This window comes from Cynocephalus volans, chromosome 14 (genome assembly GCF_027409185.1).
Source record: "Cynocephalus volans isolate mCynVol1 chromosome 14, mCynVol1.pri, whole genome shotgun sequence".
NCBI classification, from domain to species: domain Eukaryota; kingdom Metazoa; phylum Chordata; class Mammalia; order Dermoptera; family Cynocephalidae; genus Cynocephalus; species Cynocephalus volans.
The window spans coordinates 41,121,994-41,148,715 of NC_084473.1; the positions used below are offsets into that span (position 1 = coordinate 41,121,994).

At 38.8% G+C, this 26,722-nt stretch overlaps 1 protein-coding gene across 1 annotated transcript in view; it reads left to right on the plus strand.

Moving 5' to 3' along the window:
• Positions 1–4,247: 4,247 nt before the first annotated feature.
• PLEKHH2 (pleckstrin homology, MyTH4 and FERM domain containing H2) overlaps positions 4,248–26,722 on the plus strand; it is a 104,100-nt gene continuing 81,625 nt past the window's right edge. The window contains exon 1 of the mRNA XM_063078897.1: positions 4,248–4,370. Within this exon, the coding sequence (XP_062934967.1) occupies positions 4,248–4,370 (123 nt within the window). The remainder of the gene's footprint in view (positions 4,371–26,722) is intronic.

The following is a 26,722-nucleotide window of genomic DNA, read 5'->3' on the forward strand; positions in this document are numbered from 1 at the left end:
AAAATACCTGAAACTGGGTGATTTATAAAGAAAAATGAAATTCATTGCTTATAGTTTCTGAGGCTGGGAAGTCCAAAGTCCATCTAGTGGTGACAACAGTGACCCAGGGGTCTCACATTGCAAGATGGTGGAAGCAGAGAGAGAAAGACGTACTCTCCTCTTCTTTTAAAGCCCTCAGAACCATGCCCATGCCCACCATTTTTAATCCTTTCAGTATAGCACAGTCCTACAATCCAATCCCCTATTTAAACCTCCACCTTTTTTTTTAACCCTTGACTGGGTGTTGTCAGCACCATGCTCTCCCAAGTGAGCTAACCGGCCATCCCTATAGGGATCTGAACCCGTGGCCTTGGTGTTGTCAGCACCACACTCTCCCAATTGAGCCATCAGCTGGCCCAAGGCTCCACCTTTCAAGTACCATAATAGGATTTCCCACCCTCAACAGTTACAGTGGGGGCTGAGATTCTAATACATAAACTTGGGGGATACAATTCAAGCTTCAGTGAGTTTTGGGGGGACATAATTCAATCCACTACACAGTGTTGCCATTTTTACATTCCCACCAGCAACGTAGGAGGTTCCAATTTCTTCACATTCTCACCAACACTTGCTATTATATGTCTTTTTCATTGCATTATAACTGTCCTATTTGGTGTAAGTGGAATATCATTGTGACTTTGATTTGCATTTTCCCTTATAGCTAATGATAGTAAGCATCTTTTCATGTGCTTTCAGGCCATTTGTATATCTGGAAAAATGTCTATTCAGTTACTTTGCCCACTTTTTAATTGGGTTGTCTTTTTATTGTTGAGGTGTAAGAGTCCTTTATGTATTATAAACACAAGTCCCTTATCAGATATAGTATTTGTAAATATTTTTTCCCATTCTGTGGGTTATCTTTGCACCTTCTTTACAGTGTTCTTTGAAGCACAAAAATTTTTAATTTTGATGAAGTGCAGTTTATCTATTTTTTTCTTTGATTATTTGTGCTTTAGGTGTTGTACCTTAGAAACTATTGCCTAACACAAGGTCATGAAAATTGACACCTGTTTTTTTCTAAGAGTTTTAGAGCTTTGGCTCTTACATTTAGGTTTTTGATCCAATTTGTGTTAATTTGTGTATATGGTATGAGGAAGGAGTCCAAATTCATTCTATTACACTTGTATATCCAGTTGAAACAACATAGACACGACTATTCTTTCTCCATTGAATGGTTTTGGCACCCTTGCCAGAAGTCAATTGATTGTAAATGTGAGGTTTTGTTTCTGGACTCAACTTCATTTCATTGATCTGTATGTCTGTCTTTATGCAAGTACCACACAGTCTTGGTTACAATAGCTTTGTAGTTAAGTTTAGAAACTGGAAGGTGTGAGTATTGCAACTTTTCAAGATTGTTTTGACTATTCTGGGCCCCTTGAATTTCCAGGTGAATTTTAGGATAATTTGTCAATTTCTGCAAAAAATTCAGTTGGAATTTTGATAGGGATTACACTGAATGCATATATCCATTTGGAAGTATTGCCATCTTCACAATATTAAATCTTCCAGTCTTGCAACTGTTTCCATTTGTTTAGGTCTTCTTTAATGTCTTTCAGTGATGTATGTTTTGTAGTTTTCAGAGTACAAGTCTTGTACTTCTTTTGTTAAATTTATTCCTATTTTATTCATTTTGATGCTGTTGTAATTGGGATATTTTCTTAATCTCATTTTCAGATTTTTCCTTGCTAGTGTACAGGAAAACAATTTATTTTTGTATATTGATCTGGTTTCCTGAAACCTTGCTAAACCTGATAATTCTAATAGTTTTTTTGTGTGTGGATTCCTTGGAATTTTCTGTGTGCATGATGATGTCATCTACAAATAGAGATAGTTTTACTTCTTCCTTTCCAATCTGGATGCTTTTTATTTTCTTTTCCTGCCCTGGCTAGAATCTCTAGTACGATGTGGAATAGAAGTGGTGAAGAGTAGGCATTCTTGTCTTGTTCTTGATTTTAGAGGAAAACTTTCAGTCATTCACCAATAAGTATGATATTAGCTGTGGGCTTTTGTAGATGTCCTTTATCAGGTTGAGGAAATTCCCTTTCCTTGCTAGTTTGTTGAATGTTTCTATCATGAAGGGATTTTTTTAAATCATGTTAGATTTTGTAGAATGTTTTTTTCTCTGTCTATTGAAATGATCATGTGTTTCTTTTTTATTTATTACTTTGATTGATTTTCATTTGTTGAAAAAATCTACTCTCTCTGATATTTTAAAAACTATAGAATTTTACAGTAGAATATAAAGTTATTTTAAATGCAGAGCAAAAATTAGCCAACATGAAATAGACTCCTCTTGTTTCTTAAGATAGAAGAGTGTCCGTACATTTCTGCGTGATGATATGAGTGGTTCAAAATTAAAGATGTCTTTTCAGGACTGCTTTTCATTTTTTAATATTTTGTACATATTTTCTTTCCCTGTCTACTCTAAAGCTAATAAGGAGAGAAATAAAGTAGCAGTAGAATTGAGAAAAATTTGTGATTGACAAACTGTATTATCTATTCCAGAATCATTGACAGTAAATGCTAATGGGGACCATTTATAGTAAATGCTAACATGGGTAATGAAAATGGCCATTAGCAAAGCTAATATCCTTAGGAAAATCTCAGAAAACAGTGGTTGAGGATTCTATAAAGACAAAGAAACAAAAAGAGAATGGTTTCCAGCTCTACAATTATGAGTTTCTCTTAAATTATGGCTAGAATATAGGGACATCTGGAGGCTTTGAGGTGGTTGGGATGCTCTTAATAAAAGTTGTAGGGCTGGCTAGTAAGCTCAGTTGGTTAGAGCACAGCCTTATAATACCAAGGTCACGGGTTCAGATCCCCCTACTAGCTAGCTGCCAAAAAAGAAAAAAGAGAGAGACAGAGACAGAGACAGAAAAAAAAAAAAAAGCTGTAGCCTTTGTAGAATAATTCTGCTTATATTTATTTCTAAATTACCAAGTGATACACGTCAATATTAATATGAAAATTGGTTTAAGCATAAAACAATATTTATGCTGGAAAATAATCTTTCAGTGGATTTTTAGTGTGAAGTTTTTAAAAACTGGTATAGGTTTAGAGAGAAATATACTACACTAAATACTGGGAAAATACACATTTTTATATTTTTATAAAACAAAACAATAGAATAGTGCTCCTCACCTGCAGTACCATCCTGAGGTTCTGAGAGTTTTGCTGTTACGTGTTCTCCATGACTGGGCTTGGCTCCTCCAGGAGATCCATTCCTAATGCAAATTTTATGGGTTCACAGTAAGGGCAATTCAGAAATACATTATTAGGCTGTTTCTTAAAATAGCCTGATAAAACATTAACAAACGCTTAAACCTACTTTCTTATGAATCCCAGAGCCAGAAACAATCATGCTTCCAAAATCAAGTAATGCTTTAGAATTTCGAAACTAGTTCCCTTGCCTCTTATCTTCCCCGCACAATACTTCTCCCTGGGATTAATCTCCTCCAAAAGGAATGTTAGTGTCATGGAAAACACTGATGGCAGATTTACTGAATGCCAGTGATTCCAAATTTTATACTTATATGTTTTCTCTTCTTATACCAAATAAAAATTTTGTAAACTTCTCAGGATTGTAACTTATTCGGTTAAATATGCCAAGGGACTTCTGGCTCAAAAGACTTAGCCTGGACCTGGACAAATACAGGGTGGTGGTAAATAATAATTGTAGTACAAATCTAAACCATAATTGTAGCACTGGTAGGAAGTCTCTTTAGGTTATTATATCATTCTGCTGATTGCATCAAACTGTGATACTTCTGTAAATGTAAGAGTGTGGTAAAATTATGAGCTGATAGATTAAAAAATCTTATCCATTGGACAGAGCTAAAATAATAGTACCTGTGTTTTTACTATGCTGTTATACTGTCTCAAGGTCTGTTAGAAACAGTTATATTTTGTTTTTTTTCTACAACCACCCATGAAGAAGAATAGTTTGTTATTTTCAGCGTCCTCCTTTTTCTAAATTAGGTAAACTGAGACATAGGAAGGTTGAGTAGTGCAATAGAGTCTCTAACCCTGGCCTGATTTCCCTCTAAGTTCTATCCGTAAGCTATAACCGGTTCTGGAATTTATCTTAGAATTTAAAACTTTTATCATTAGACAGTGAGTAGAATGTATACATTGGGTGGCTTAATGATTTATCCTGAATGCTAATTGTGTTGTGACATTTGAATGCTTTCTTTTTTAGAATAAATATGGCAGAGCTTTCTGAGCCAGAAGGACCAGTAGATTGGAAAGAAAGATGCGTAGCCCTGGAGTCCCAGCTCATGAAATTTAGAGTTCAAGCAAGCAAGATACGAGAGCTGTTAGCAGAGAAGGTAAGCTTTTCTCCCTAACCTTTGTTATTAAGAGCCAGCTATTTGGGGATTATTTCATTTATATTTAATAACCTCAGTATTTTGGGGGTTATGCATTTTTAAAATAATTAATATAATTTAACTTTTTGTAAAGCGTTTGAAGCTATATTTGGTATATTCTTTTGTCAGTGTTAGGGTGGATTGGACATTAAGATAAAAAACATTTATCTGCAAATGCTAGTGGAATATGTGAGAATTGTTTGATGAATGTGGAGTTTATTCATTTCAGAGAGGAAAGCTATAACCTATTTGATTTTACTAAATGTGATAACATTTTGATATATTAAATGTTTAGGAAAATCATGTTAAAGTGATTATAGAAGAAAATTCCCTACTGATGATAAAGTATGTTTACACTGCATTTGAAAGTATGCACCTCCTTAGGAATTTGTACTGACTGTATATCACTAAACTATCATCTGGGCTAAAATTGAGTTTAATATAATTATATGCTTCTATTAATAGTTCTCATCATGTAATTAGAATTTCATTTATGTCACAGGAATTTCTTTTTTGGTAAATATGTGTATAAAACCAATAGATTTGTTGATTGATTCATTCATTCAACAAATATTCATTGAGGGCTAATTATATGCCAGACACAGGTCTTAATACTATAGTTACAGCTATAAATAAGACAGCCCATGTTCCTGTTTCCAGAGAACTTGGATTCTAGACCTGTGCTGTCCTGTACAGTAGCCGTTAGCCACATATAGCTTTTGAACACTTCAGATGAGGCTAGTTCAAATTGAGATGTGTTGCAAATGTAAAATGCCCACTAGATTTCAAATATTTAGTATGAAAGAAAGAATATAAAATATCTCAGCAGTAATTTTTATATTGCGTATGCGTTGAAATGATAATATTTTGGATATTGTATTAAATAGACAATGTTAATTTTTTTTTTTTTTTTTTTTGGCCGGTGGCCAGTATAGGAATCCAAACCCTTGACCTTGGTCTTACTGTGTTCTAACTCACAATGTCAAAATTAATTTTTCTAGTGTTTTTTTACTTTTTAAATGTGAAATATTAGAAAATTTTAAATTAAACATGTGGCTCACATTATGTTTCTGTTGAATAGCACTGTCTAGATGGATGGATAAATGATATTAATGGTCATTCAGAACTGATCAGTAGAATTTACGGGTGGTTTCTTAAACTCTAGTCTGCATAATCCTTTTGGGATGGAGACTGGTACATGTATCACATCTCTGAAAAAGGTCTTACATCTTCCTTCCTTTACTAGCCAAGAGTCTCTTAGCACAAAAGTATTCTAAAAAAATCCTGTGAAACATAATTCAGTTTAAAACTTCATATATATCATCTTTTATTTTTACTTTTATTTGCATTTATTTTATGCTGAATTTATATCATCTTAAAATATTTTTAATTAAAAAAATTAAATTTAATTAAAAAAAATTTTTTTGGCAGCTGTTTGGTACAGGGATCCAAACACTTGTCCTTGGTATAATAAAATGACACTCTAACCTATTATCTGAAATTTTTGTGCTTTAACATCTTTTAGGTGGAAAAACTAAAGTTATCCTACTCACTTTGGGTCAAGGATGATCCAGTAATAGGCTTTGTGGGATAAATCCCCAACATCAATGTGCTTTATTTATTGATACTAGAATAAAAATTGTAACTTGAAAAAAATCCCAGTTTGAGTATCTTCAAGTTGGGGAAACTTATCCTAACCCAAAGTTAGTGACTCATGCTTTGTCTTTTGTTCCTCTCTCTATAAAAATCATTTCCCATGTTGTACTGTGGTTTATCTGGTATTTTCCGCAATCCCTACCACCCATACAATGATTTTGTCAAGATCCACCAATTATATCCTTGTTGCTAAACCTCATGGACACTTCCTAGTTGTTGCCTTAGCATTTGACACTGCTGATCACAGCCTCCTTCTCAAAATTTTCTTGGTTTTCTTGACTCTTACACTCCTGTTTTCCTTATGGACTGAATAGAAGTTATGCTTATTTGGGTTCCAATTATTTGACCTTTAAATTCTAAATTTTATGGCAACATTTGTTCTGTTCTTTAGAAAGCATGTTGCAAGCAAGTTTCTTTGAGTGCCCATTTTTTAAATTATAAGAGTTGTTTTCTTTATAAGTAACATTGTAAATAGCTTTCTGGTTATTATTCTGTATGCTATTAGATTTAATTATTTTTTTGTCAGTGAATGAATATTGAGAGGAATATTATTTCAAAATTGCTCTTTTAGTTGTGGTTTCTTTTTCATTCCTTTTTAATTTTTTGTCTGTATTTTGTGTCTGTGACTTAAATCCTTTCATAGGTCTAAGAGATGGAATTATTCAGATGTGTTCTATACCTTGGAAAGTGGATAAGTGTGCCAAGGTACTCATGGTTTGCCAGTAAATATATTCAACACCAAAATGGGAATAAGAATTTTCACAATATTTGCTGTTTTATTCCATTATAAAATATTTTTCTTAGGTTTAAAAATTCTTTTTGGTACCCACCCATGTTTTAATGAAAATATCTAATATTTATTGATTTATCATGTGTTAAGCACTTTATAGGTACTGTTTATTTGGTTCATATAACAACCTGTGAAGTAATAAATTTTATTGTCTCCATTTCATTGGTTAGGAAACTGATGTTTAGTATGTGCCAGGAAATCTTCTAAGTGCTTTATGTATATTGACATTTTAATCTTTACAACAATCCTATTAGGCAGGTATTAGTATCATCTGTATTTACACAGGAGGAAATCTAGGCACAGAAAAGTTAATTTACCTGAGTTTGCATCGAAAAGTAAGTAATGGTACCAGTGAGATTTGAACCCAGGCATTCTGCCTTTAGAGCCTGAAAGGTTAAACATCACCCTATATGTCCTCTCTAATATAGTTTTATTACCACCCTCTTTCCTTCCTGTGATATATCTGCCCACACATCTGTTCTTTTATTCAGCCATGCAACATATAAATCCATCTCTGCTTGGGGGCAGGTATCTGTGTCTGTTAGTGTGCATGTATGTATGCAGTAATAACAATTTACATATTACATATTTTTCAAATCAACCACTACTGCATTGCTTCTAGTGCCAACTTGAGTCACATGTTGCATTCCAGAGGCTAGTCTGATCCCATCCACAACTTTTGGTTTTGTGTTAGGACCATTCTGCCCCAGGGCTTCTCTTTAATAGTTCTTCATACCTTCCCTGCAAATGGATGCAGGCCCAAGGATGAAGATTCTTGAGAGAATACTAATTTGATTCCTGAGCTCTTTGCTAGGAATTGTGGCCAACTTCTCTTTCCTGTAATAGTTCTGGTTCTTAGTTCTGTTTTATTGGTGCTGGTGATAGGCAGCTAACTCTATGTGTCAACTGTGGTTCTGTAGTGCATTGAATTATATCCCCCTCAAACTCCCTGAAGTTTGAATTGTGTCCCCTAAGTCTTATGTATCAGAAACTTGGAACCCACTGAGACTGTTAGAGGGTGGGAAATCCTATTACGGTAATTGAAAGGTGGAGTCTTAAAGAGGTGATTGGATTGTAGTACTATGCAGTAGTGAATGGATTAAAAATAGTGGGCAGGTGTGTGGTTCTGAGGGCTTTAAAAGAAGAGGAGAGTCTGTCTTTCTCTCTCTTGCTCTCTCTGCTTCCACCATCTTGCAATGTGAGACCCCTGAGTCACTGTCATCAGCACCAGATGGACACCGGACTTCCCAGACTCAGAAACTGTAAACAATAAATGTTTTTCTTTATAAATCACCCAGTTCCATATATTTTGTTTTAAGCAACAAAAATGGACTAATACAGGTTCCTAAGCCTTTACTATGACCATTAGCTAGTTGAAACTCCAAAGTAATCCTATGAGATCTCCTAAAGATATTAACATTAATGCTGAGAGTAATTGAGTACTCTGTTTCATATCACATAGCTAACAAATAGCAGAGCTAACATTAAGCCTTAGGTCTTTCAGATTTGTTGTGATAGAGCTAATAGAGTGCCTGACACATATAAGTAACTTATTCTTATTTTCCGGTATCTTTCTGAATGGACATACTGGTTAAGTGCACAAGGAGGTGACTTAAATGTAATTAGATTGATAGGAAACACATTTCTGAAATTTTTAAGGAAAAATGTGTGAGATGATCTCAGAGTGTTTTTATAATTAAAGATAGATTTCAATTATATATACCTTATATTTTTTGTAGATGGAGTAGGAGAACACATGAGATTTTTTTTAAAAACTATTTTTGCATCTTTTTTTTTGTCACAATTTCCAAATAACTTAGAATATTGAAGCTTGTGAAGAAAAAGGCCTTATTGAAGCCTTGGGCAAGTGTTGCTGTAAGTGGGAGAGGTCTTTAGAGGAATTTAAGGAATGGGGTTGGAAATGGTGTATGCCAAATAGAAACTCTTCAGGGAAGCTTAGATTTAAGGAGTTTTCCTACTTTACAATATTACTAGTTAGTTTTCTGAGTGAGGGAGTCTGAGTTTTCTGAAAAAGAGAAAGTTTCTTTTTAAGGTGAAGTGAAATGTTATTTCCTATGGTTTAAATTTTCAGTGAAAAGGAGAGAGGAAAATATGAAGAATTTTCCCTTTGGGCACCAGCGTGGCCCACAAAACCTAATGCTGCCTTTGCTTGATGCAGAAGTGCCCCTGTGTGAGATATCCTGCCCCTTGGCCTTCCTTTCATGGATATGATTCTCTCGAGGCAGCATCCCTGGACAGCACAGCATCCGTTCACACAATAGCCCAGTACAATACCATGATTAACCTATGCAAATTATACATCCCCTCAGTTACTCTGTTGGCTCACCTAATATTTCACAGTGCCTAATGGAAATTCTACATATACTAGCAATGAGACTTTACAGGCTAATTTAAATGTCACTTTTTTTGTGTTATTGGCTGAAAATATTATGTATTATAACAGAATTAAAAAAGTGTTTGGTGGTAGGTCTTTCATGGGGTCTTTGGGGAAAAATCAGGAAGAGAAATACTTGAGAATTGCTGTCCACATCAGTGAACACGAAGGTCCTAAAGTATTCTCTGTAAATTAACCAATCTGCTAAACAAGTTTATTTGTATACAATGCCTGTAACAATGAGAGTATTGCTGAGTATTATGTGTGGTGGTGTTATGACTCAAGCTCAGTGGCAAATTTCCGTAGGCCACCTGTTACTAAATGCACTCTGGCTACAGAGGTCATTTCTGTAGCTGTAAATCAAGCACTAACTAGGTTTAGAATTTGCTGCTTCATTTTGTTATTATACAAATGGCCTGTTCGTAAATACTTATTTTTGTCTGAAATCTGATTTGGGGCAGTAGATCATTTCGAGTTTCTTTTATTGACTTAGTATGGATTGGTTGTGAATTGACCCAAGGTTTACATTATAGTCTACATCATGAAAATAAGAACTTAAATCAATATTTCCTGCATTGCTTTTTTGAGTATTTTGCAAAGTTATTTTCCAGCTTGAATGATGGTAACAAATAATCACTCAAAATTAAAGTATTGCCTTTTGTAGTACCCTTATGTTTGAAAGAAAGTGAGCCAGGATACCAGGTACCATTCAAGCTTTATTAAAGAAAGAAATCAGCCGGGCTGCACTCAAAATGGAGGACAGCCCGGGGCTGCCCTGAAAATGGGGGACAGTAGCAACAGTGGGTTTGCAAGGGTTTATATTAGCTGTTGGGCGTGAAATGTACAGGGAGAAGGACCATTAGGTTGATGTAACTGGGTGGAGAACTGTGCTGATGCAGAAGCCAGAAAGTTGTTTCGAAGTCAGGAGGCTCCTCATAAAGGGAAGCGGGGAGGGGAGGGGAGGAGGGGGGCGGTGCCATTTTGTACTTGGGCTTGTCTAAAGTGGCGGTGGTTATGTTGCAGATCTATTATTCCTGCCTTTTAAGTATAGGAAAAAGGGAAAAAGGGCAGAGTTCTCATTCTTCTGAAGCTGCTTCCTGCTGGAGATGGATGAAGATATGGAAAAAATAAAAGATTTATGTTGGCAGATAAAACAGTTACGTGGCAGGGTATTGGTTTCGTGTGGGGAGGCTGTATTCCTCCAGGGAAGGGTCGCTGATTCTGAGGGGCTGATCTCCGCCTTGCAGGAACAATTTGGTGACCTCTTGGTTGGTGAAAGCCTGTATACATTCCTGCAAGAAATTAGAGAAACACCAAAAGAGACAGGGACCAAAAAGTAGGATGAGGCAAAGCTAGGGGTCCTAGTAGGGACATGAGCCAGGGTATCCAAGGCTTCAGTGAAATGGTTTAAGTTGTTTTGGATCACCCCAGACTCATTTACATAATCTTAGTTCTTCTGAGAGTTTTTGATAGGATCGAGAGGCAGTAGCAGAGCCCACTATGTCAGTCCCAGTTGCAGGAAAGATCCCTGCCCCAATTAAAAAGATACAATTAGTGCCCTATGGGAGCAGGGGCACTTCCTGAGAGGGGTACCCAAGTTAGTCCCAGTCCTGTCTCCATCTCTGCATCTGTCTGGAGGGTGATGTCAGGGATGAGCCAAAAGAATATGCAAGAAATCCGTTGCAGGGGAAGGCAACAGGATACCGTAGTTTTACAAAGGAAATATATTCCAGTTTTAGGGCATGGATGAGGAGGGGGTAAGTGAGTGGTAGTGTTTGGCGTTAGTGAGGCAGAGTGTAAGCAGGCCCTGCATAATGCTGACAGTCCCCACTGAGGTGGGATTAGAGGAAAGTGAAGAGACATTTGTAGAAACATTGCAGGCTGCATTGACAGGTAGGGGGTGACCACAAAAAGTTTCTCACAAAGTGGGAGACTGATGAGTCGCTTGGGGACCAGTCTGATTCGCTGAGGAATGCATCGTCCCTGCGGACCTGGAACCTCCATGTTCCAGGTAAGGGGGAGCATTGAGATAGGAGGAAAAACGTGGGAAGGATCCAAAGGGTGCATTTGGCTCTCTTTTAGGGAGCCAAAAGAATTTAAAGGGGACATTGCCACAATGAAATTGCTAAGAAGCATCCTACCGATAGGAGGTAAAGGAGGCCAGGAGAAATCTTCCTATAATGTTACAATCTTTTTTTGGGCAGGGGGGCTGCTGCCAATCCTGTAGCAAGTACTAGAACAGATAGTATAATAGTAGCTCTTGTGTGAAGGACGAGAAGCGGGCCTGTAAGAGGGAGAGGATAATCACCAGGGGAAAGATCATCCTTCTCCAGGATTGGGGGAAAAGTGAAGGTCATGGAGATTTTCAGTTTTGCAGGTCCTAAAATGGATGAAGTGTGGGGAGATGTCAGGTTGGGGCTTGAGCAGGGGGACCCCTCTGGCTTGGTGTTAACAGATTCTTTGGGTAAAGTCTCAGGTGCTAGTTTTGCCAAGGATAAGTGATACCAAGGGAGTCTTTCCTAGTACTTTTACTGCCGTGGGGGTGGTGAGAAGTACTGTATAAGGCCCTTCCCAACATGGCAAGAGAGGCTTTGGGATTTGGGTTTTAATATAGCCTTGCTGTCCCGGGCTCAGTTTAAAGTCTGAGAGGGTGTTGGGGAAAGGATGAGGTAATAGAAGGTTGGCCTGTTCCCTAAGAAGATCCCTAATGAGCAAAAGAGTAGGGAGATACTGGCCTAAAGGTGATGAGCTGGAAGGGAGAGGCGTGAGAGTAAAGGGCCGACCGTACATAAGTTCAAGGGGGCTGGGCTTTCGGGGGGCAGCCCATAAGTGAGTGAGTGACTGGTGAGGAGGCCAAAATGAGGGATGATTTCTGAGGTGAGAGCATGCATTACTGCTGTAGCATTTTCTGAAGTGCAGGGAAAATCTTCAATCCAACCTGAAAAGGTATCTACTATTGTTAGAAGATAGTGTGTCCTTTTGTGGGAGAGTAATATAAGGGCTGAAGAAGGTGTAGTAGGAGTTCATAGCCTATATGAACTGGATTATGGAAATCTAAAAGGACTTGTGTAGTAGGGAGGACATAGCGACCAGGGAGTGTATACCAGTTGTCCTTTCTGTGTGCCCCCAACTGTTGGGGGTGTTGTATTTCTTAGAGTGTGTATTGGGGTAAGGGCATAGGGGCCCTGAGAAGGACCTGAGCAGGAGAGGAAGACTGGGGTCCTGGTGATTGAGCAGCCTGTTTTGCAGTTAGATCCACCAGTTTGTTTCCCTGGGCTATGGGGTTGTTGGAGGTTTGGTGTCCTCTGCAGTGTATAACCCCAACCTCCTCTGGGAGTTGTGCAGCCTCAATAGCTTGTGTTAGATTTACTATGGCATAACCCGCCTGGGGGGCGGCATGGATGTTGCACTCTCATCTATGAACCTCGTAATGGGATGTGGGGAGATGTGTGGAAAGGGACTGAGAAAGAGGTCTAAAGCCTCCCTGCAGTTGTGTTTTAAGGGTCATGAGTGTTTGGGGATGAGAGTGGCTGGATATAAGGGAGAGCAAGATTTAAGGAGAACTGGGAGTTTTTAATGAAGGTAAGGTGAATAAGTTGTAGGTGGGAAGGGGAGAGAATTAACTTGGACTTATGGCTGAGAAGGTCTTGACTGTTGTTTAAAAGTTAGTTTAGAGTTTTCTTATGTTAAACGGGAGGCTGCCACCAAGGCCCGTAAACAGGGGCTCATTCTTGAGATGTGGTGTCTAGTTATTTAGAGAGGTATATAACCAGAGAGAAAATATCTCCTGCTTTTTGTCCCAAAACCCTGACTGCCAATGTTTGGGTTTTGGTGATGTAGAGGATAAAAGGATGAGATAGAGCTGGGGCTGCGAGGAGAGTGGCTTTTAATCACTGGAAGGGAGAACAAATGAGCTTTGTGGGATCTAAAAGAACGGCAGGATCCCCTTTGGCTGCCCCGTAAGGTGGCTTTGCTAGCATGCCAAAGTTAGGAATCCATAGGCGAAGATACCCTGCAAGCCCCAAGAAAGAAAGGATTTCACCCTTTGTGGTAGGAGTAGAGAGTTCAGAAATTAGACTCAAACTGAAGGAGAAGTTTGGGCCTCGCTGGGGACACTGGATATCCCCTGGAGGCCAGGAAATTAAGGAGAGCAACAGTGTGGGCCTGTGAATCCTCATAGAAGGGGCTACAAAGGAGGAGGTCATTCACATATTGTATTAAAGTGCTAGAGGTTGGGGGAAGTTCAGATAAGTCTTGAGGTAAGGCCTGGCTGGAAAGTGGGGGCTGTCCTGAAACCCCTGAGGCAGTACCATCCAAGTAAGTTGTTGGGAACGACGTGTGTCAGGATCAGTCCTGTACTAAACGGTATGACCCCTTAGGCTTTATAATTGGAAGGATGGGTGTATTAAAAGGCAAGTGGGTAGGCCATGAGAGATGAGAGGAAAGGAGTTTGTGTACCACTGGTTTTAAGCCTATTAGGTGTTTGTTAGTGATGGGGTACTGTGGGACATTTGGGAACAAAGAGGGGTTCCACAATTTAACAAGGATGGGGAATGGTGCATAGCAGTGGAGGGAGAAGAAGCTTCCCATATAGGGATTAACCTTGTCTGAGGGAGAGGGGAAGGTGGAAGCCCCAGGGCCCAGGTCTGGGGTGGCCTGTAACAGGAACATTGTAGCTGGAGTTAAAGTGTTTAGGGTGAGAGTAGCTTTGAATTTGAAAAGAATGTCCCATCCCAGTAAGGGGGCTGGGCATTGAGGCATTGTTAAGAATTTGTGTGTGAATTGGGTGTGTTGCAGGGTGTAGGAAAGGGCTTGAGTGATCCGTGGGTGGTATTCTGATCCCGTGACCCCTACTACTATGATAGAGGATGGGGTTGTTGGTCCTGCATACTTAGGAAGGGTAAAGCAAATGGCCCCTGTATCAATGACAAAAGAGATTGGCTTACTTGCTATAAGGTGAGTTACAATGGGCTGACATGTGGTAATCTCCGTGGGGGCCTCGGGCCCTGGGCATCGTTAGTCCTCCTCCTGAGCAAAGCCTAGAATCTCTGGTAGGGATGGCCATGAAGCCAAAGGCTGTAGGTTGGGGACTGGGCCACTCCCTCTCTGGTGAGTGGCGCAGTCAGCATGCCAGTGACCTGGCTATTTGCAGTGAGGACAGGGCCTAGAGTTAGAACAGGCCCGTGTTGAGTGGCCCGGTTGACCACATTTGAAGCAGTTCTCGGGTGGCTTGCCCATAGAGGCAGCCAGCTTTGGAGTATGTGAGCCACGGATGGCATTAGCTAGGAACTGGTATTTGGCCTGATCTCTTTTATAGTTTTTTGAATATCAGGGGCTGATTGGGTAATGAAATGAGAGTGTAAGAGGGCCATGCCTGCAGGGGAGTTTGGGTCTATACGTGTGTATTCATGTAAAGCCTCAGAGAGGCAGGTTAGGAACTCACTGGGATTTTCAGTGGATCTCTGTGTGATCTTTCTAATCTTGTCATAATTGACTAACTTGTGAATATCCTTTTGGAGGCCATGAAGTAGGTGTGTGATCATGTTATCCTGGAGATCTTGATCCCCGCAGCCAGCCTGGTAGTTCCAATTTGGGTCCGTGCAAGGAACAGCAGTGGCTCCCACAGGCTGCCTACTATTTTGAGCTTGTACCGGAGCTGCCATCCAGACCTGCTCCCTGTACACGGACTCAGACAATTCCTTCCGTCCCAGCCACTTCACAGAAGCGTTATAAAAAGCCAGAGCTGAGGTGGGATTGTTACCTGAGAAGGGGGAGAAAGGGAGGAGCTGGGCTGAGGACGAGCGTCTGGAGGCCAGGTGTGGGGAAGAGAGAGAAATGTGGAGGGCTGACGGATCAGAAGATTGATCTGAGTCTGGAAGGAGAGGTTGAGCATGAGCTAGGAGAATTTGAGACATGGGACAGTTTTGACAGAGAGAAGAACACATTCAGAGATAGGAGAAGGCCTGAACAAGGAATCTCTACAGCTTTTGCCGCTTTGGTGAGTGTCAATCGAGTGCTATCCTGTGGCCACTGGGATCCATTGTAATGATGTGTTGGAGTTTTAATGTCTCCCTGGAGGCCGAGAAATTGGCCAGGAGACAGCCCAAGGGCATAGAGCATGGAAGTTCGGATCGTGAGGATCCCGTGTAGAGGGTGAAAAAGGGCAGTCAGTCCTGGTAGAAGAAGAGTGCCAGCAAAGGGCGTCTCCTTTGGTGCCCACCTTCTTTTCGAGAGAAAAGCTACTGACTTGCTAGAGGAGCGTCCTCCAATGGCTGGGGGCATGAGAAGAGTTCCCTCATCCAGGCGCCTGGGCTTCATAGAGACCAAAGTCGTAGAGAGTAGTTGGGGGAACCATAGAAGTAGGCAGGACAGACCCACTTACTCACCCTGAATTCGAGGCCAGTGTTGGATGTGTTGGTCTGAAAGGGCAAAAGTAGAGAGTCCTGGAGGCATCCGGTTTTGGCAGGTCCAGGAAGGGCGGCCGAGGGCCAATCACCCAAAGAGGGAGGGGATTGTCCACAATGTCGGCCAAAGCCCTTCCCAGGTTTCGGCACCATAATGAAAGAAAGAAGCCAAGATGCCGGGTACCATTCAAGCTTCATTAAAGAAAGAAATCTGCTGGGCTGTGCTCAAAATGGAGGACAGCCCGGCACTGCCCTGAAAATGGGGGACAGCCCTAACAATGGGTTTGCCAGGGTTTATATTAGCTTTTGGACGTGAAATGTATGAGGGGAGGGACCACTAGGTTGATGTAACTGGGTGGAGAACTGCGCTGATGCAGAAGCTGGAAAGTTGTCTTGAAGTCAGGAGGCTTCTCCTAAAGGGAAGCGGGGAGGGGAGGAGGGGGACGGCGCCATTTGTACTTGGGCTTGTCTAAAGGGGCGCTGGTTATGTTGCAGATCTATTAATGTTTAACTAGTTTTAATGTGTTCTAAGCTTTATTTGATATATTTAATGTATATTTACATTAATGCAATGTGAAATGTTCAGTATTTATGATCTGTAATATAGATTGTGAAAATGTAGTGATTTCCTTTTATCAAAGCTTATCCTTGCTTTTAAATAACTTTTTTGAAAGAGGTAAAGCCTTCATTCATTTATTCATTTTTTCTTTCATTCATTTGTTCAACAAACACTAAGTTTCTGTTATGTAGTATTCATTATCTGTGCCTCAAACATTGTTGTATAAGTAGATAACAGATCCAATATCTGGAAAGAGAGTACTTAGCTTTTCCCTATCCTGTGGTAGAATTCTGGTAAAATCTCAAATTCCAAATTTAGCCTGTCTTGGTTATATTTGTCTCTCCGTTTCTTTCTGTGATAGGTTCCCTGAAAACGTGTAACTTAAAATTGTTCCTGTTATGAACGTTAAGGTGATTTTAAGTTGCCAATAAAAGATTCCTAGGCTGAAAGAATAGCAGACAGAGGATTGAAATAAAGACAAATGCTTTCCAGCTAAGAACTTTGTGGTTTTATGTATTTGAGACAGATTTTCATATGGTTCTGTGTAAGTATACACTGTGTGTATGGTTTATAAATACTAAAGCAGCTGTGATTCAACTAAAAGAGCACTGGGGAATCAGAATATGAAGACTGAAATCCCAGCCATGTCACTGACTGGGAGCATAAGCTTGTCCAATGCATACTTACTCTGAACATCAACTTCCTAATCTTTATAGTGGGAATAACAATTTCTGTCTCATGGGATGGCTGTGAAAAAATGTACTTGAAAGTTCCTGTTTCCTAAACACTAATTAGAATTTTTAAAAAGTTCTCTCCTATTCCCTGAATTATCTTTCTTCTGAGATTATTTTCCTATTTTTATGTTTGTTGTTTGGTTTTTTTGTTTTGTTTTGTTTTTTCAGGTTGCAAGCTTTTTTCAAGTGTCTGATGATCTTTGGTGGCCTATTTATATTTAAGAATGGGACATCCACAGAGTTGACTAACAGTTGTGTATAAATGGTCAGTGCTGGTCAACTGTGAACCTTTGCTTTAGGGTGAGTGGGTAGGAGACCATCTGTTAGGCCATGAGCTCATAAATGACACAGTTATACTAGTATGCTCAAAACAATTTATTTGATTTTGTAAGAGAAGAGCTTTTTAATTTTTTAACAGTAAGTAAATGCTGAGGTGCCCAACATTTAGCACATGGAGATAAGTGAGAATGTTTCTGTGTGTTGACTGTGAGGGCCACATATTTTCCATTAATACCCATTATTTTTAGCCTGACACATTCCATACCACCCCCCCAATCCTCTGCCCCCCTACAGTCAGGTCTTTATAGGGTTCTGCAGGGCATTTGGCCCTTAGGAGGAGGACCTCAGGACCCTCCCAGCCTTCTTCTAGGCTGCACTTTCCATCGTTCTGCTTCACCAAAAACAGGATTATTAAGTGAATATATACATATTTAATGGTAAGCTTGCCCCTTACTCCCAACCTCCTTCTCCCACTTGGCTCCTAAAATGCTGGCAGCCAGCTTTATCCTACAGGAGGATGTCGGAAGTTTCTAGGGACTCTTATCAGTCTAGGAAGAAAGAGATAATGATGCTGACCTCAGTAGTTCCCCAACATAGAGCCTAGCCAGGTCACCCAGTATTAAAGTTCATTGTCAACACACCCCATATATGTGCTGAAGCTTCTAGTCAGCATTTTAGTCCCTCATCCTTAAACCTAAGTAGCATCTCACAGATAACCAGACATGTGAAGAAAGCCTCTAACATGAAAGACAGAGACCAATCAGAAAAAAAAAAAACATTGTCTATGTAGGGAAAAGGAGACAAAACAAAATGAACATAACCCTATCATTTAATATTTTCAGAGAGAAAAGAAAGAGTAGTGCATCCATGAAACAAGGAATATTCAGAGAATAAATAAGGGTTCTTGAAAATTTTAAAACATGGTAGAAGAAATGGCAAACTTAATAAAAAGGTTGGAATATAAATTTGAGGGAAGTTCCTGGGAAGTAGAGCAAAACGTTAAAGAGATGGAAAACAGGAGGGAAAAAATGAGAAATTTAGAGGACCAATTCAGTATTTCCAAGATGCAAATAATAAGAGATCTGGAGAGGGAGAAAATCAATGAAACAGTACGTGAAAGTTCCCCAGAATTGAAGGACGCAAAATTCCTCATTGAAAGTGTCATCTAAGCACCTACCGTAATAGATGAAAATAGTTTTCACACCAAGGCTCATCATTATGAAAGTTCAGAATATATAGAAAAAAGAAAAGATTCTGCAAGCTTTCAGAGAAAAAACATCACATACAAAGGATTAGGAATTAAAATGGCTTCAGACTTCTTAAAAACAACACTAGAAATTAAAAGATGAAATAATGTCTCCAAAATTCTGAAGAAAAATTATATCAAACCCAGAATTCTGTATGGAGGCCAATTATGAATTTTATTTGAAGGTAGAATAAAGATATTCTTAAGAAATGCAAGGTCCCATGTAGCCTTTCTGAGGAATCTCCAGAAGAAAGATGTGCTCCTTTAAAAGGAGGAACTAAGCTAAAAATGAGGAAGACATGGTATATAGGAAACAGGAGATCCAGTGTGAGAGAACGTTGAAGGATGTCCCCAAGGAGACAGCTGTGCCCAGGCAGAGAAGGGAACCAGTCCAAATTGGCACAGGTCAGAGGCTCTGGGAACAGCTTTGAGAAGATGAAATTGGTAGAAAACTAGATATGAATGAATATCTTGAGAGAAAAATTTAGACAGTGTGGGAATTTGGAGTTGAAAATTCATAGAAAGCTAAATAAATAAAAAGAGACAACTCTAGGAAAAAAGTTATGTAGGAAAGGAAAAAGTAACTATAGTTTACCACATGGTTCGGTTCTGAATATCGTATGTAGTCACAATAATTGTAATCTTAAGTAGTGATTTAACCAAAGGTAATATGAGTATATAAACATATTGGGGGAATGGGAGATATGAAATGGGTCTGTGTTGATGGCAATGAGACAAGAGAGCTAAAGCCTCATTTTCTATTAAGGAAGTATATTAGTCTGTTTTTGTTGCTTATAATAAAAATACTTGGAATTGGGTAATTTGTAACAAAATGAAATTTATTGCTTATGGTTCAGAGGCTGGGGATTCCAAAGTCTAGGGAACACATCTGGTGAAGTCACTCTACAGCAATGCAGGGTGTCACATGGCAAGAGTGGCAGAGCAGAGAGAGAGAGACTTTCACATGCTCTCCTTTTAAAGTTCTCAGAAACACATCCATGACCACTGTTATTAATCCATTTACTAGGACATGGTCCTCAGAATCTAATCACCTCTTCAAGGCCTCATCTTTCAATTACCATAATAGTATTTCCCACCCTCAACAGTTACAGTGGGGATTAAGCTTCAATGACTTTGGGGGGATGCCATTCAATCCACTATAGGAAATAAGTAGGACGTCACTAAACTAAAAATGTCAACAGAAATAGATGCATGTTATTTAGAACATGAAGGCAAATATAAAAGAACTGACCAAAAGGGTACACTTATTTTTATTATGAAATCTTTTGGAATTAGTTGACACTGTGTGTGTTTATGTCTTTGATAAACATAAGAACAAACAGAAAAAGTAAAGCAAGTTTTGAAGTAAATGGACTTGTCTTTTGAGGATAAATCTTAATAGAATGTTTCCATGGAAATCATTATCTAAACAAAATAACAATTTATTTTGAATTTTCAGAACATATCAAAAAGACTCAAACCTTTTTGCTTTATATATTTTCATGTTAGGTGCACTCAGGATCAAGATTATTATATCTTCTTGATGAATCGCTTTGTTTATAATTATTGACCATCTTTATTGCTAATGAAACTTTGGCATTAAAGTCTCTCGTCTGATTTTGATATTGCTTTTAATTAACGTTTAGATGTATTTTTCCATCCTTTTACTTTCAAACTCTTAATGACAGGTTTTAAGTATGCCCTTTTAAATATTATATAGCTAGATTTATTTAACCAACTAGGGAGATAATCTCTTTAAATATATCTGAAATCATAATAAATGTATTCTGTTGTTTTTATATATCATGTTGTTGTTTTTTTTTTTATCTCCCCCTACTCCCATCCTTTTTTCTCTTGACAATTTTGGAAGCTCTAGATTGAATTTCTGTTCTTTTAAAGTGGAACCACTTAAAACTCTTAACTCCTTGACTTAAACTCTTAACTCTTTTTTAAACATAAGGCCAGCGTAAATGCTTTATAATGTAATAATATAACTTGAAACTGGAACGTGGCAATCAAACATTAGGGAGTTGGTGATAATGAACAAAAACCATCTCAGTACAGGATAGCATCATGGTCGGAGGTTTGGTGAGGGAAAGGATAGGAAACCAAAAGCAGTGGAGAACAGAATATCAAAGACAGGAACTGCAGAAAGTTAGGATGGCTCACGCTGATTTTTCTTCAGAGAACACTCTTTGGAAATTGGTCATATTCTAGAAAAAAACAGTACCTTCAATTTGAACGTTCAGCCAAGCTCTTGAAATTTAGGTAATTATGCAGCTTTGATGAATACAAGAAGATACTAAATATTGTGTAAATCCATTAGAAACCATACAATGGAAAAATGTCAAGCAACCAGAAAAACTTCAGTTGTCCCATCTTGTCCTGGAGAGAAAACCTGTGGTTTTTCCAACATTGGCACAAAACTACCTACATTGAAAGCCTGAGGTGGTGTGTGGGGGGGGGGTTGGAATAGGGTTTGGTGGAATCGCATTTCTAATAGGACGATTAATAGAACTGGAGGAGATCTTTCATCTTAGAGAATGATTCAGGCCTCAACAACTCTTTGATCTGCCATGCCTTTGCAACAGCAGCAAACTTTTAGTTTTTAATATTAGATGCATTTTCACAAAAAGAAAAAAATGCAGATTCTTTGTCCAGAAAAATCTTTTTTTAAAAGGTCAACCCACATTGTGCCATTAATACTTTATCATGTATTTAATCTGGAATGTATACTAATGGTTTAAGTTGACATTTTTTACCTCAAAACAAAGCAAATCTGTATAATACATGTATTTGGGGTATATGTTGCTATAGTTTATGGAATGGAGCATTGGGAAAAGCTCTGTACTATTTTCAAATACACTTCTTGAAGCTGAGACTCTGGATTTCTCTTTATCACATCTGTGATGGTTAATTCTAGGTGTCAACTTAATTAGATTAATAAATACTGAGAAACATGGTAAAGCTATCTTTTTAGGTGTGTCTATGAGAGTGTTTCCAGAAGGGATTAGCATGTGGGCCTGAGTGGACTGAGTGGAAAATATCTGTGGCAACCATCCAATTGGCTGGGGGCCCGGAGAGAACATAAATGAAGAAAAAAGGCGAATCGCTCATTCTATCTGCTTGAGCTGGGATATACTCTGCTCTTTTGTCCATGGACATCAGAACTTAAGACTCTTCAGCTTTTGGGTTCCAGAACTTACACCAGTGGCAACCATTGGCTTCCATCGTTCTGAGACCTTTCGACGTGGACTGAGCCACCTTACTGGCATCCAGTTTGCAGATGGCCTGTCGTGGGACTCCTCAACCTTCACAATTGGCAGGAGCCAATTCCCCTCATAAATCACCTCCCATATATTTATATACATATCCTATTGGTTCTGTCTCTGTGGAGAAGCCTGACTAATACAACGTCCAAGGACAAAAAGCTAAGAGAAGAACATTGTGAGAAGCTGCATGTCAAGATGAGAGTGGCTTTCAGTAGAATAAAGACCTGATAGATAATTGGTGGTACCATAGGAATAGTCAGAGCATCACCTTTACAGACCTACACTCAACAGGGTAACTTTAGGTTTTACTTATTTATTGCTGCATTAAAAAAAATGCCCAAAGTTAGTGACTGTATTGATTTAGCCATTCCATAATGCATACACATTTCTAAAATATTGTGTACAATTTTTGTCATTAAAAAAAAAACTTAGGACCTTTAAAACAACAGTCACTTTATTTGTTCACAATTCTGTCGGTGGTTCTTTGATTCTGCTTGGCATTGAATGAGGTCACTCATGTGGCTGCATTCAGTTGGCAAATCAGCTGGAGCTGGAGGCTGGGCTCACCGGAGGTGCTGGGACAACTGGGTCTGGGATGTCTAAGATGGTTTCAGCAGAGAGTGGTGGAACAGCTGGGGACTCTCTAGACCCATCCCTCTCTCTCCACTTGGTCTCTCCAGCAAGGTAGCCAGATCATTTTTTCCTGGTGATTCAGGGCTCCAAGAAAGAGCAAATGGAAGCTGCAAATCTCTTCAGGCCCAGCCTCAGAAGATACATAGCATTCTAATAGTCATAGTCAGTCACAGGGCAGCCCAGTGCCAAAGGAAGGGGAAATATTCTCCATTGCTTGATGGGGAAGGTCACATGGAAATGGAGCACATGGAATAGGAGTTGCTGGATCACCTTCTGGTTGTCTAGCATAAATTTGTTTCTGTCTGTTGAGAAATTGAATTTCTTTTCATCTTTAAGTCTTCCCATGTAGTGCACCATGCAGGTCTGTCTGTATTTCAAGAAAGTGGACCCACCTCTGGGGAAGATGGTCTGTAAATGTATGCCCAGTATCTGCAGCATTGACAGATTCTGGGCAGACTGGCGTGGAGTGGGGCAGATAAAAAATTGTATTATCTATGAGTGTTAAAATTTTAAGAGTAGACACAATTGTACGTATGGAAGGAGGGCAGAGCTTAGTGTCTACTCTTAAAATGTTAACACACACAGACATAATGGAAATTGTCCTTACAAAGCCTGAAGTAATTCAGTGTCATTTTCTTCCTCCTGAACAAAGACAATGACCTTGGCATTATTCAGCTACCCATTGAGTATTACTTCATCTTTCTTTGTACTGTTATTTTGAGCTTTCATTTCACCTTTTTAAATAAAACATACAGACTTAAAAAAAAATAACCATGATTCTTCGTGGCACAGGGAGTGTACTTTCATATTTGAACATCGTTGCTTCTCTTTTATTTACTCACTTCTTTTCTTCTGCCACTCCTCACGGCTTTGAAGCCTCTGCATGTTTCTTAACTGGTAATTTACATTTTTCACCCTTTTGTGTATTAAATTCTGTATGAATTCCTTGTACTGTTTTTCATGTTATAAGCTCTCTTTTCTACTGGATTCAGAGTTTATTTAATCTGTATCCATTATCTATTGCTGTGTTAACAAATAGCCCCCAAACTTAGTGAATTAAAACAACTGTAAACGTCTATTATGTTTACCATCTATTGGTTAGAAATTTGGGAATGACTTAACTCATGTCTCTGATGAGATTGCAGTAAAAATGTTGGCCTGAGCTGTGGTGATCTGAAGGCTTGACTGGAGTTAGAGGATCCACTTCCAAAATGATTCACTCAAATGGTTGTTGGCAAGTTGGTGTTGGCTATTGGTAGGAAGCCTCGGTTCCTAAGCATGTGAATATCTCCATAGGGCTGCTTGAGAGTCCTCACAAGATGGTGGCTGGCTACCCCAAGAGCAAATAATCTAAGAGAGTGCAAGGTGGAAAAGGCAATGTCTTTTATGATCCAGACTCAGAAGTCAGACTCCATCGTTTTCACAATATCCTATTGCTTACAAAGATCAGCCCTATGCAGTGAAGGAAGGGACTACCTAAGGGTGTTACTATCAGAAGGTGAAAATTGTTGGGGGCCATTTGGAGGATGGCTACTGAACCATCAATTGAGTTTTTTTTCTTTCAGTGACTATATATATATTTATATTTTTAACTTTAATTGGTTTATTTTCCTGCCTACTTGTTCTGGTTTAACATCTTCCTGCTTTTTGTCTTCTTTTTTCAATTCTTGTCTATTTTGTAATAGACGTTATTCTCATCTCATCTCTTTGACAATTCTAAACATAGGAAATCTGAACTCTTTCACATAGTATTATTTTTATCTTGGACTAAATTAGTCTTCTGATGATTGATTTTTTAGCTGCCTATCTTAGTTTTAGTTTTCTTTGTGTGTTTTGGAATTTCGGGTTGCAAGGTACTTTTTAAAAATTGTTTTTGGCCAGGGTGAGTACGTATGATAAAAGTCACTGTTTTCAGATGCTTAAGTTTTGACAAGTATTTACACCACAATCAAGGTAAATAATATTTCCATCACCTCAGAAATTTCCTTTCTGCACCATTATAGTCAGTCTTCTTCCCAAACTCTAAGCCCTGGCAACTACTGATAATGCTTTCCATCTCTTTAGTTTTGCCTTTTTCAGAGTGTCATATAAGGTGTGTAGTTTTTTGTGAATGGCTTCTGTCACCTAGTATAATGTTTTTGAGTTCATCAGTGTTGGTCCATTTTATTGTAAAGTAGTATTACATTGCATGGACGTTTCAGAATTTGGTTATCCATTCTCCAATCGATGGACATTTGGGTTGTTTTCAGTTTGGGCAATTATGAATAAAGCTGCTACAAACATTCACATACAGGTCTTTGCATGGATATATGTCTTTATTTCTCTTAGGTAAACACCTCAGAGTAGTCTTCTGGGTCTATGGTAAGTTTATGTTCAACTTTATAAGAAATCGCTGAATTGTCTCAAAAGCGACTGTATCATTTTGCATTCCTACCAGCAGTGTTTGATAGTTCCACTTGCTCCTTTCTTCATCCTCTCACCAGCACTTGGCATTTTCAGGACTTTTAATTTTAGCCATTCCAGTAGGTGTGTAGTGGTATTTTATTGTGGTTCTACTTTGAGTTTCTCCAGTAACTAATGACGTTGAACATCTTTTCGTGTGCTTACTTGCTTTCCGTATTTATTTTTTGGTGAAGTGTCTGTCTAAACTTTTTACCAATTTTTAAAATGGGGTTGTTTGTATTCTTACTATTGAGTTGTAAAAATTCTATGTATGTTTTTGGATGCAAGTCCTTTATCAGATGTGTTTTGCACATTTTTTTCTGGTCTGTGGCTTGCCTTTTCATTTTCTTAACAGTGTCTTTTGAAAAACAGACATTTAAAATTATTATGAAGTCCGTTTTACCAATTTTTTCTTTTATGGTTCATGCTTTTAGTATTCTTTCTAAGACATATTTGCCTAACCCAAACTTACAAAGATTTTTTTTCTCCTGTGGAGGAGGAGGATAGTTTTTGTATTTGATACAAGGTAATGGTTAAGGTTCATTTTTTTCATGTGGATGCCTATTTGTTCCATACCACTTGTTGAAAAGACCATCCTTTCTCCTTTTAATATCTGGGCATCTTTTAATAGCCACTAAAATGTCTGTAACCAAAGAAATGGATGACAGCAAGCACTGGCGAGGATATGGAAAAACTTAGCTCTCATACATTGCTGGTGGGAATGCGAAATGGTGCGACCACTGTGGAAAACAGTCTGGTAGTTCTTCACAAAGTTAAATACAGTCATGCATCACTTAACGATGAGGATTTGTTCTGAGAAACATGTTAGGTGACTTCATTGTTGTGTGCACATCGTAGACTGTACTTACGCAAACCTAGATGGTACAGCCTTCTACATAGCCTTTACACACCTAGACTATATGGTGTCGCCTGTTGCTCCTAGGCTACAAACCTGTACAGCATGTTACTGTACTGAATACTATAGGCAATTGTAACACAATGATAAGTATTTATGTAGCTAAACATGTAAGCATAGAAAAGGTACTGTAAAAATATGGTATTATAAAAACAACAAAACACAAAAAAACAATACGGGCTGGCTGGTTAGCCAAACTGGTTAGAACACAGTGTTATAACACCAAGAGTAAGGGTTCAGAGCCCCGTACCGGCCAGCCACTAATAAAATAAAATAATTTTTTTTTATTGGTTATGAATATTCATGGAGTACAAAGCTAATTGTCACCACTTGTGCCCAAGATGTGATGGCTAGATCCAAACTGGCAGGATGCCCTTTACTACAAATTGCAATTATATGCCATGTCCCCCACCCAATTATCCCCGACCTCCCTCCCCATCCCCATCCCCCCACTCCACTTTGTATCCCTAGGTATGTTCTCTCCCTCTGCAAGTCCAATGCACCACTGTGGTCTTTCTTCCCTTCCTTCTTTCTCTCTTAGCTCCCACATATGAGTGAGTATATGTGCTATTTATCCCACTGTGCTTTGCTTATTTCACTCAGCACGTTTCTCCAGGCTCATCCATGTTGTTGCAAGTGGGAAAATTTCATTCTTTTTTATGGCAGAGTAGTATTCCATGGTGTATATACACCACATTTTCCTTATCCAATTTTCCATTGATGGACATTTAGGGTGGTTCCATTTCTTGGCTATTGTGAACAGAGCTGTGATGAATATGGGAGTGCAGGTATCCCTTTGACATGATGATTTTCATTGCTTTGGGTATATACCCAGAAGTGGGATTGCTGGATCATATGGAAGATCTATCTGTAGTTGTTTGAGAAACGTCCATATTGTCTTCCATAGTGGTTGTACTAATTTACAGTCCCACCAACAACGTAGGAGCGTTCCCTTCTCTCCACATCCTCACCAGTATTTGTTATTCT